The sequence below is a fragment of the Rhopilema esculentum genome, chromosome 3, assembly GCF_057945365.1.
Source record: "Rhopilema esculentum isolate cy_ngs chromosome 3, ASM5794536v1, whole genome shotgun sequence".
In the NCBI taxonomy this organism is placed as follows: Eukaryota; Metazoa; Cnidaria; class Scyphozoa; order Rhizostomeae; family Rhizostomatidae; genus Rhopilema; species Rhopilema esculentum.
This window is the reverse complement of record NC_142817.1, coordinates 8,391,182-8,403,137: the sequence shown is the minus strand read 5'-3', so window position 1 is coordinate 8,403,137 and position 11,956 is coordinate 8,391,182. Positions and strand designations below refer to the sequence as shown.

At 35.4% G+C, this 11,956-nt stretch overlaps 1 protein-coding gene across 1 annotated transcript; it reads right to left on the bottom strand.

The window, feature by feature from the left end:
* Positions 1-343: 343 nt before the first annotated feature.
* LOC135692748 (protein DD3-3) lies at positions 344-10,756 on the bottom strand. The gene is made up of 14 exons (XM_065211032.2): positions 10,597-10,756; positions 9,510-9,563; positions 8,863-9,045; positions 8,623-8,679; positions 8,028-8,109; positions 6,880-6,996; positions 6,264-6,422; positions 5,955-6,157; positions 5,044-5,277; positions 4,443-4,613; positions 3,490-3,719; positions 2,757-2,973; positions 1,828-2,153; positions 344-1,361 (listed from the first exon to the last, which is right to left on the bottom strand). Exons 1-14 carry the CDS (start codon positions 10,665-10,667, stop codon positions 1,177-1,179), a joined length of 2,289 nt encoding a protein of 762 aa, XP_065067104.2. The 5' UTR covers positions 10,668-10,756; the 3' UTR covers positions 344-1,176.
* Positions 10,757-11,956: the final 1,200 nt, after the last annotated feature.

Genomic DNA, 11,956 nt, shown 5'->3' with positions numbered 1-11,956 from the left:
TAGGAAGGGTGGCGCGGCACATAATCATCATTTGTTGTTGTTGGGGTTTGTCAAGGTGGATCGTTGGTGTGGGTTGTCAACACGAAGTATTATGAAAGACACAGCTCAACGTAACTGCTGTCTCCAGCCAACCTAGTCATGCTTATGTAAAAAAAAGGACCTTCTTAATATATTCGTTTTTCAAAGAGCCAAAAAGAAAACGTGCTGAAATTTCTGTAAGGATAAGTCAGTGATGAAAGTCGGTCAGTTTTAATAGTAAATTTGCAGATGAAGGCAAAAAAGTAATAGAAAAAGGTTTTTAAGTGTTAAAATATGAATGATAATGATGCAGAGAAACACCGGGTAAAAATTGTATCGTTAAATATCATGTGATAATACAACGTCATTGATAATGTATAATTTGATTGTGTTTATTATAGCGACGGTATGGCAATTAACATAATCCGAATGCGAAATTTGTGAAGAAGACCAATGTTGACATCGAAAATGTTGCCTACTTCAAGATATATAGTCAATTTGGTTAGCAGTGTTTGTATATCGATTTTTGAATTGAAAAATTTACCATTAACATAAATCGTTACAATACAAGTCTGACTGTACAATTACATCAAAGTGAGGCCAGCCTCACGTTCTAATTAGCAATTGGAAATAAAAAAGAAACTCGTCACAAACAAAATTTTACAAAACCTCCAAACAACCGGAGATTACAAAAACTGAAAAACATTACAAATCGTGATACTGAAAACTCACACTGATAGAAATGGCAACAGGAAGCTAATAAAACTAATGAGCACTTTTTGAAGTATTTAATGACTAGATATAGCCAGCATTCGATTCAGCTTTCAAATTGAGAGGAGTTTCCAAAATAAATCAAAAAACCAAGTTCAAAATAGGTCTAAGGCAAAAATCTCAGTTATGAATTAAAAACAAAGGGTTTTTAAGGATAAATGAAACAGGATCAAGACATGATTTATAAATAGGGTTTCAGCTTTAAGGTTTTTTGGGCTGAAGGGTCATGCATGAAAAATTCTGTAAATGGTCATCTAAAATGCACGCACCCCATCAACCTTACTTTCAACTGGGCTAAAACTCACACCTTACCCTCATTCTAATGAAATCAAATTAAATATAATCATGGGAGATCAAATTCAGACAAAAGGCAATGTTGACATCGCCTCAAACCTCTGACTTCAGACTTCGTGTGATATTACGAAACCGAACTCTAGTTCGGTCCCAGGTCCCTGGCTTTTTTCTACAGTAAATCACCGTTCCAATGATGAGGACGAACAAAAAGGCGCAGGCCAAACTAACGCCAGCAATCATGCCAACATCTCTGTGTTTTCTGGCCACATAAACGCCACCTATGGAAAAAGGAGAAATTCAGAGGCTGAAAATAAAGTTGTGTATCGATTTGCTCTATAATGGCATTGAAAAAACGAGACGAACAGACATACTTACTGAAGACAGGGGCATAGGGGCAAAGGAGCAAGGCGGCAAGGGGACACATGCTCTGGGCCCGTTGCCACCAGTGAACTCGTTCAGATGTCAAAAGAATTGTGTTACAACAGTTTGATCAAAAATGTTTGGACGGGAAATGAAGATAATAATGAACTAGTCTGGGGTCAGTCAGTTATTAACCTCACAAACCGTACTCCTCCTCTAGTTGTTGTGAGCAAATGTAATAAAAAGCGCCTGACATTAAAATTATAATCTAGGCACCATTTGCATTGTTTTCTGTTAGCATCGGCAACTAATTAAGCATTGGCAATGTAAATGAGGCCTGCGTATAAAAATTCCACGACCCCATAGACCTTAAAATAATCCTACCTGCACTAGCTTTGAATGTAGCAGTACCATCAGAGATTGACGCATCTGAAATTTTCGACCAAGTCTTCATATCAGACGAATGGTATACATAGGTGCTATGGCCTGCTGATTCCTCAACCTTCAACTTGACAGTAAACGTCTTCCCGTCCTTCGTTAGCCTTTGCATTGGATATACAGCCAAGAAATTGCTGCTAAAGTCATCACCGACCGTTATGCTTCCCCCACCTTTCTTCAATTGATCACTGCCTGCGTCGGGCGACCATTCCTCTAACTGAATGGACTTCAAACCATCTAAAACATCCTTTTCAATCCAAAGACCTTGCGATCTGCAAACACAGAACAATTTAACTTTGCAAAAGGTTCTTTAAAGGATGAACTATAAGAATTTTCTCAAACCTATGAGTCCGTTAAATAGTCTTTGTTGATCTTAGATGTTTTTCAAACAAACACCATTCTCTCGGATCCGTGGGTTTTCAAAACGTTTTCCCTTAGGACGGCAACTATTTAACAGTAATAGCAAATCAGACATAATACACATTAAGTAAAGTCTTGAAAAATGCACTCATTATATTAAGCAATGCTAATTAGGAGTACGAATGCATATGAAAATACCACTTAAGCACTTAAACGAGTTTTGTTTCAAGAGTTTTGTTTCAAGTTCTACAGAAGTTCCATTGAGATCCTTAGTACTATAAAGGTAAATGATTTTCGTATTGATTGTTGTCAAAATCTTCATTACTTTATTTTTCACATAGCAGATACAACTGTAATGAAAGAAAATCAAATAGTTTTTTGTTATAAAAAAGCTTAATGAAAAACTTACATAAAAATTTATGTGGTGCTGCATATACACAACATGGAACAATTTGGAACATGACACAATTTGGTGCATGAACGATACTGGGGCATGGTTTGAAGTAAAAACTCACCCATCTTTCAAAAGTATATTTCCTCCTCCCCATCCAACCTGCCTCTGTACAACCGCATTACCATTAACAACGATTTTTCCTTTCTGACTTCGATTTGAAAAGTTGTTGTTTCGCGTGCTCATGTAAAAGTATGTACCAATACCAGTCACTTTCCGTGGACCAAGGTCAAAGTACGTGCCAGCGTCATCCAGCTCGGACATCTCGCCGCCATATTGGCCTAAACGTATTTTAAAAGAGAGACTTTAATTCAATAGATAGCAAATGGCACTATTGAAAGATGGCAAAAACTGTAGAAGAAATGAAGAATTGCTGATAAAGAATAAAGAGGATCTAGAATCAAGCAGAAAACTGGGCTGCTTCTTCATGTCGATTTGATACTATGACCACAATTCTAGTTAAGGTGTGATGTGGTGAGAAAATATCGACAGTTTTGGATGTTGCCACACAAAAAATTGCTAAATTGTACAGTGGATTCTTAAGGTATGGTCAAATTGATTTTTATTGACTTGAAATAAACTATTTTTGGGCTATCCTTCGACAAAGATCTTTCAAAGCACTATAAAGTAAAACAAAAGTTAAACTGAAAGACGTAGTAAGTCTGTGTGAGTAGATATGAAAGTTCTGGTCAAATGAAGAAAAGAAGAAGAATTGTTTTGCTTTGTTTTTCTTTTCTTTGCCTGTTTACAAGTAGTGTAAATTTATAGAATAGGTTTGCTAAAACTTGTGAACCTACCTGGCAGTAAAAGTGCAAGAGAATTCAGGTCCTGCCTGCTTAGCCCAAGCCACGTGACTTTATCGACTCTCTGTGGATAATTGTTTCCAAAATGACCATACTTTGTGCCAGCACCTCTGAAATTTCCTTCTGCGTATTTCTGTTTTTCAAGAAGAATCACATTGGATCTATCCGTGCCAGCCAATCCTTGACCATCGTTATTGCCAGGGTTTGTGTTGGAACCTGTCCACCTGACAAATAACCGGAGAGTTAGAGAAGCTGGAATTATTGGGAAAGTTCTTAAGGCCACAGAGCACCCATTCGAGTAAATTATACCCAGAATTCCCCTATGGGTTCAACGTTATCATAATAAGAAAACATGCTGGAGGTTCTAGAACAAAATTTGTCCCGAACGTATTTGTGAGCCGCAGCTAACTTTTTAAAAGAAATTTTGTGAGATTTACTCTTAATGCATCTCATACTCTAAGAGTAGGTGAAGGACTTGGAAGGCTCTTAAACGATGGTTACAAAATGCCGTCTAATGCTATGGCCTATTTCGATAATCAGAAAAAAGTACTGCTAAATTTCTTCTATCTAGAGTAACAAATAATTCTACATGGTTGAAAATATTCGTGCCTCCATTAAAATATACTGGCTAAAATTGCAGGCTTCTTCTGTCCACGAACAGAACTCGACGACTAAAGCGATTCAAAAACCATGAATAAACATTTTAGAAGCAGATGAATGCTGCATGCCTTTGCTCAAGAACGAGTTGTCAGGCACAGGGGCGCAGTTGGACCAATGTTTTAGGGTAGGACCAAATTTTCTGAAAAAATTCTCTAATACCTGAAAGAGTATAACAGGATAGGAAGTTGCCCACCGTGACCCCTTAGGAACAAATTAGGTCGTCATAATTCAGCCTCAAGCAGCACTTGCTGGAAAGACGAAAAACAATTTTCAATTAAACTACTTACTGGAAATGTATGTAATCTCCTTCACCCAGCTGGAGTCTGTTTGGGACAAAATCGTATTCCACGGCAGGGTATACTTGGACAATATTGCCACGTTTTCCACGGACATTCAAATTAACAATTTTGACATTTTCAAGATTGGACGGACGCTTTCGAATTGCAAAAAGGTGTGATCTGAAAGTCAGAAAATGTATATTAAATACTTAAGAAAGCTCAGAATATGTGGATTGTGATCTACGATGCTTTTTATAACATGAAAATTCCGAAAAAAATTTAAAGAGATAAAACTTGTTGAAATAGTTAACATTTACTCTTATTCTTGACAAAAATGTAAGAAAATTTGCTGTCAATCACATTGTATTAAATAACTTTTGGGCGACAAAGTTGCAGGAACTTTCAGCATTCACATAGAAAGAAAGCATGAAGCTTCTTATTTGGAAGAATTTGCATTAAGCATTGCCTGTCAGTAAAAATCTAAAAAACTTTTGACCAGTGTAACTTTTGCATAGTTTCTTTCCCTAAAGAGTTTCTCAAATCTTCTGGTTGGTTCTACGAATAAAAAGATTTCAAAAATATCAGTTATGCGATTTCAAAACTTTCTAACCTGTCTTGAAATGTTCTTCCGTACTGGGCTGTGTTGATTGCCAATCTAACTTGGAACTTGTTTGAACTCCCAAACGGCTGTACAACTGGGTTGTTTTTGAAGACGTAGCCTCTTGTTTTAGCCTCGTCTGAAGCCAGTCCAATCATGCTGCCAATATTGACATCAGTTTGTTTGTTCCCATTTTTAGATGCATTGGTCTTCCAAGTATCATAATCATTGGTTGAAATGTTGTACCTTCATTGACGAAATTAAATACAAAATATAAGCATTACGAAAAACGGTTCACAGCCAAAGATATTTTTGTTTTGTGTCACAAAATCAGAATTATAAATAAACAGCTAATAAATTTTAACTTTGTAAAAATCAGTGCAGTTTAAGATTGCTTTTCTGAACTGAAAGCATAATGTGACAAAATGACACTTGTTTACACGATATCAGTGCGACAGACCGGTTGAAATCCTTCGTGTTCATTACATTTCTCATTAAAGTAAAGATATATCTTTGTATCAGAACCATTCTGCTTTGCTCTCCTCAAGCACTTACAAATTGGACAACATTTGCATCAATACAATTGTCCAAGAGTTTCACTGTTTTCCAAATCTTTTCGACATCAGCTATTACATTGCTGATAGACACAAAACAACCCTAGAACGAATCACTTCTAATAATTTTTTTTATCAAATGCAAAAATCTCTTACATTCTTATATGTTCTCTTGTAAAATTCTTAGATGCTTGCGACTAAGTTACTTGTGAGAGTGAACTGTAAGGCATCACTGTATAGTGGGTCCCTTCTAAATACTCTACTACTGTTTTCATTTCAAGAAAGCGTTTGTATTGAAATTTAACAAAGTGTTCCTGAAGAAAACCATCAGAAAATTGATATACTTTTTAGAAGTATTTGAAGACCTACCTTATACGCAACACACAATTATTCTCTTCGATTTTCGGCAAAATCCAATCATATTTGTTTGTAAATCCACCTTTGCCATTACCAAGGTGATTGTCCCGAGACCATACAGTTTCCCTGCATTCTGGGGCCTTTATTCCGTGAGATGGAAATTTGGTCCAAACAGCGCGTGTCCCGTTGATACTACCAATAGGCCAAACGATTTTCTGTCAACAAAAGGCAGTGAAAAATAAGCAATATCACGGAGAGTTAAGCAACTAGAGTTCATAAAGGCTTATCGATGATCGGAAAACCAATATAAATTAGCCCTACCTCACAATTTTCTTTGTCAATGGGAATTGCCAGCCTCCGACTTCTTGCGAATTTGGTGTATTCAGCGGGTGGCACACAGGCCCATTTGTCCTTCACATTTTGGCTCTCCTTCTGGTAGTAGTCGCATCTTGTGACGTCATTGGTCATGATAACAATATCCTAAAGGAGTATATAAAGTAATAGTTACTGCTTCAAGAATTTCTACTTGCTCTAAACTGCAGAATGTTGGATGTTTCTAAATTTTTCTGAAAACCTTGAGGTCTTAGAGAAAATCCTAAAGATTTGATGAAATTTTACAATTTTATAAAGGTCCAATTTCATCAGTCATTCTAAGTCAGACTGGTGTTATAGAATAATCACCTTCTGCTGTTTAGAAGGAAGAAGAATATTTCGTGAAGCAAAGAAAAATGATAATTTTTGAAAGTTGAATGAAAACTCTTGAAACTGCTTGCTGAGCATAAAATGAAAAAATTACTCACAAATTCAAACTGAGGATCTAATAAGTTTCAAAGTTACAAAGAGATGATGCTGAAAGCCATGAAACTCTTACTAAAAACTTAAAGAAGAATGTTCCATAATTTTTTACGTCAAACCTTTCAGCTTAATGGACCCTTACCTTCCATGGGTTGGGATGCCAATATGGATAATAGTCTCGTTCTTCTGGGCATTCATAGCCCCTTCTGGTACCTCCAGAGTTCTGCCTGGTGTACTTGGATGTTTTTCCTTTCAATTGCTAGGAGAAGAGTAGAGAGAGCTTCATGATCCGTTTACAGAATCTTCAAGGCTACAGGCTTGGCCGTGGCAAGCGATAGCCTTCGCGCTCCCCTCACAACCTGAGGCGAGCTGTTAATTGCTGTTCATTGGTTTATTTTTTGCAACAGCAATTAAAAGGGTTCATTGGTTTATTTTTGCAACAGCAATTTCTTTCGTCATTGCATCTTTTGCGGATAATTTTTTGTTTGTTGGGCAGTTTTGGTCATGATAGTTACGAACTTAAATCTATTTGGAAAAGGATAGTGAAGCGAAAGGTACTTTTGCAGAGTTTAGAACCTTTCATTCTTATGAAAACAGGCATATTCTTGGTAGGAAAGTCAAAGAAATTGTTGATTGGGGGATAGAATAAAACAGCAGGTCCCTTCCAGCATTGGGAACAAAATTACCCCTCAAACAGAACAGCTTTCTCGGTCTTGCAGATCAAAACAGACAACTAAAACATGCGATTCCACTATCAAGGGGAATTTACCGGGAAACCTAGACTGTGTGAAAAATTATAATGAAGACAGTTTATTGGGAATTCAGATTATTGGTAGAGTTCGATCGTTGTTCCATCTAGCACTTTTGGAATCCATCAGAATAAACATGAAAAAGCTAGTATTGTCTAGTATTGTTTTCAAGCAAAAGACAACTTTGCAAGTAAATGCCAGATATTTGTGAATCCTAACAATAGGCCCATCACTCCCTTGTGGCTATGCCCATCAGTGCCATCGCTTTAGAAGTGTACTTTTTGGGAAATCTTGCAACCTGTCAGTAATTTGCAAGTTGTATGCTTTTAGTAAGTTAGTGTTAATTAGCTGTTTATTAGCTAGTATTTTTTTAACCAACATTAAATAAAGTGAATAAAAAAAATTATTACAAGTCCACTCATCAGATTGTCACATATGGAATCCCATTCCCTTTAGCACAATAGCTAGCATCAATTCTGACACCTAAATTTGAACTGGTTTTCAAAATTGACAGTATCTGAATCAGCATTAAATTTCTTACCTGATCAGCTGTGAAAAGACCTTGGTTTCTCTGTCTGTATTTACAATCCATGTAATAGTTGTAATTTTCATGCATGCCAAACCTATGTAACACATCATTAAGAATTAGGTAAAAGCTTAAACATTTAAAAAATGCCAAACAATAAGGGCATAAAATGAGGATGATGGTGCAAAAGGACCAAAGGGTTTCCCCTTATTGCAAGCTCCGCAAGCCTGTTAAAAATGTAATTTATTGATCCAATGGGATACACTGATTTCATTGGTGAAATAACTTTCAGTCTCAACTCATGAATCTCTTATTTGCTTTTTTAAAGCATCTGTTTTGCTAAGTTAAAAGGCAGACTCTCAGGTCAGAGAATCTGCAACTTGATTCAACAATTGATGTGAGGAGCCTATGTATCAAAGCCTGTTAAAATCTGCAAAATTTACTACATCTGTAAAATTATATATTTAATGATTTATATACTTTCCATAAAAAATTTATGTTCATGTGAAGGCTGATAATTTCTCACTGATGTCTTGCTTCCTACTGTATTCTATTCTAAGTACCAAAACATGTAATAGACTAGATAACAATCACCATGGAATTTACATACCGTAAATCATTGTTGCAGTCATATCCACGACATTGGACTGGATTTTCTGGGATGGTTCTGTAATCGCAAAAGAAATTATTTTTAAAATATTTTTAGTAAGACAAAAATATGTTACATCAAGGTAGAATTTTACACATGCCTTATTACATAGTTTTACTGCTTACAAAAAAAGTAACAGAATTTGAGCTGTTTTAATAACACTACAAAGATGTTTCCTAAATACTGAATAAAATTGCTTACGTTGTAGTTGTTCCATCTCGAACCCTGCTTCCACACATGTACTGAATGATAATCTCACAATTACTGTTTGGGTTATCACACGAATGCTGATTTGTCCACTCTATTGGCAATGTAGACCCAGCATAGTAGTACAAATTCCCAACATTATATCCGCCTCTGTTGTTGTTTTGTGAATCAAACAACCTGGAAAGCCAAACAAAATGACAGATAATCTAAAAGCCTGAAACTCAGAAAAAAATGCTCCTGGCATTTTAAATTGTCAATTTTCCTATAAAGGTAGCTTATTAAGTTAACTAGAGTAGTGTATTATATCAAAATAAAACCAAGTGCTATCAAATAACAATCACACAATCATGTCACACCAAATAATATAGAGTACAGAAAGGCTAGGCAACAACAAATGCTTTGTCAATTTTGTAAATGGCATCACCTTCTTCAAACCAGCAGATAAGAAACTGATCGTTGATACATAAATGTAACCAGCACAGTTTGGGTAAGAAATACAGGCCAATAAAGCACAAATCTTTGTTAAGAATGTGAAATGAAATGCTTTAAGGTAGATTAAAGTTCAATTAATTGGTTTTCGGACATCGATAATGGAACCTATGTTACCTTACGATACACAAAGGTATTGTATGAGTACAAACCGATTGCCATTATTTCTTTCTCTTCCTCTTTCATCTAATCTGTTATTACTTCCTCTAAAATAAATGATAAAATATGCAATAATTCATCTACTTTTGAACATATGAGTATTACTGTTTTCCCATCTGTCATATGCTGGTCTATGAAGTGGTAGAGCTATTCAACTTGTTGTATAGAACCTGGACAATTCTAAGTTGCACCTCTAAGTTTCATGCGAAACTTGTCCATTAGCATAACTATATCACTAATCAATGTTATTCTAGTTAGTTGCATATCAATTATTGGCACTTCATTTGTACATTCGAATTAATTACTATGTTGCTGAAAAAGTTTGAGTTTTGAGTTCAAATTGTGACTGTGATACTTTTCAGGAGATTTTTCCATGTCTCCATTAGCTGTCTTCTGTTAAACTTACGACTGTTAAATCATTATCAACTCAATAGATGTAGAACTCATTTCAGTGGCATTAAAGAAGTTAATTTTTATAATATAAGTTAATTAATGCCTTACTAATGATATATCAAAAAGTTTTGAGAAAGCAAACATATTGAAGGATACTTAAACTTTTAAACAGACAGCAAAGCCTAAAGCATGTTAAAAAATGTTCGCCTTTTTTCAAAGTCATTTTGGAAATTTCTACCACCAAAAAACTTTTGAATAAAATGTTTGTATTTGAATTAAGATAGGGCTTTCCCACTTATTTTGGGGAAAGTATTTAACACTGATTTTTTTTATGATATTTATAACAGAGAAAGGTAAGAAAGTTTCATAAACTAAATATCAGTGTCAGACAAATACTGGTCCATGTTTTAAACATACCACATTTGTGCTGATTTCACAATGTCAATATCAAACACAAAATTTAAACATTCCATCACATCCATTACTTTTATTAAAGATTATATCATTCACTGTTATTCTTAAGTAAATTTGCCAATCACATTTGGATATATTCCTTCTTTTTTCTTTAAATAATTCTTTAGGCCTCTTGGTAGGGTCAGCCTAGGCCTATCTTACAATCGGTTATTACTTCAGATCGATATCTTTTGCAATTAACAAAAAAGCTTTACATGAAACACGTTTGCTAACCTCGGATTATGCATGTAAATATCTGCGTTTACGAAGCAGTGAATAAAAAACAGAGCCAAAAAGTTCTTCATGGTGTTGTGTTGCTCTGTCCAGTTTCCTTGTCGACCATAACACTTCGACCAGAGGAAATGAGTGTAGTGTGGAGGCGGGACATTCGAAGTTGAGAGTTACTTCCGCTTTATAGCTGACAAACAGACCCATATTTGGTCTCGGGATTTTGGATTGAGTAATAGATGAATGATCGAGGGAGTCACATGCATCATGCAAAGAGAAAAATTTAACTATGAGATAACTTTGCTAAAACCAAAAGCAAAGACTTTGATTCTTTTCTTTTCGAGACATAATAAAAACTGAGCTCAGTCTTCTGTGCTTGTTTGTACAAAAACTACCATCTTTACTTCGCAGCTCGCAGCATCTTTACTGTCATTTTTCTTTAATCACACTTCTGTGAAAGAATACCTAGATTTTTGCCGAGCCTCGATACGACCACCTCCTTCGAGGAAAGGCCGATCAAACAAATTACTCGGAAAACCCTCAATGTCCTGGAGAACATTTTGAATATTTTTTTAACAGCTGATATCTATTAATTTTTAACATTGTATATTTGATTAAAACATCATTGATTGAAACATGCGATAAAGTGTAAAAATGTTGTGATGATATGAATTTGAAAAAATGGAAAATTTGCTTCACTTGTTCGATTGAAAGTTATTAACAAAGCGAAGTTCTTTACACGTGGTTAGAAAACTTTTACTAGTTATCTATCTGCTATACGCTCTTTTTTTAAAAGAACAATTTTTTAAGAACATGAGCCTCAAAATTGGTCAAAGTTAAAAACAAATTAAGAACAAGCTGATGCTGAGCTACTGTAAAGTGCAATTTTGAATAACGTTTTATCTCAAAAACAAGGATTTTTAGCCATGTGAGGGTACCATTTCGGTGAATATTCAAACTGTTGTCTCACTCACTTTGTTGAAAAATGGGGCCTTAACACCTCCCCAAAGCGAAAAAGGTAACAATCGCACTGCTTACATTATCATTTTTAAAACAAATTAAGAACAATGCAGCTTCAGATTTTCGAAAAAGATAAGGTGATTTGTACCAGGTTAACTTTCCTTAGGGATTTTGATCTACCCTTAGTTACCCAGCACTTTTTAATCCATTTTTAGAAGAAATATGTAGACCATATTCTCAGAAAAGTGGATGGTGAATTACCCCCCCCCCCATACCACCCCTTGGCACCACCACTGATTCCGATCGCCAATCAAACGCACAAGAAATGTACTGTTAATTGAGAATCTTAACTTTTAAAAGCAAATTTTATATTTGTCGTCTTTAAAATCAATAAAATATGCAGTTC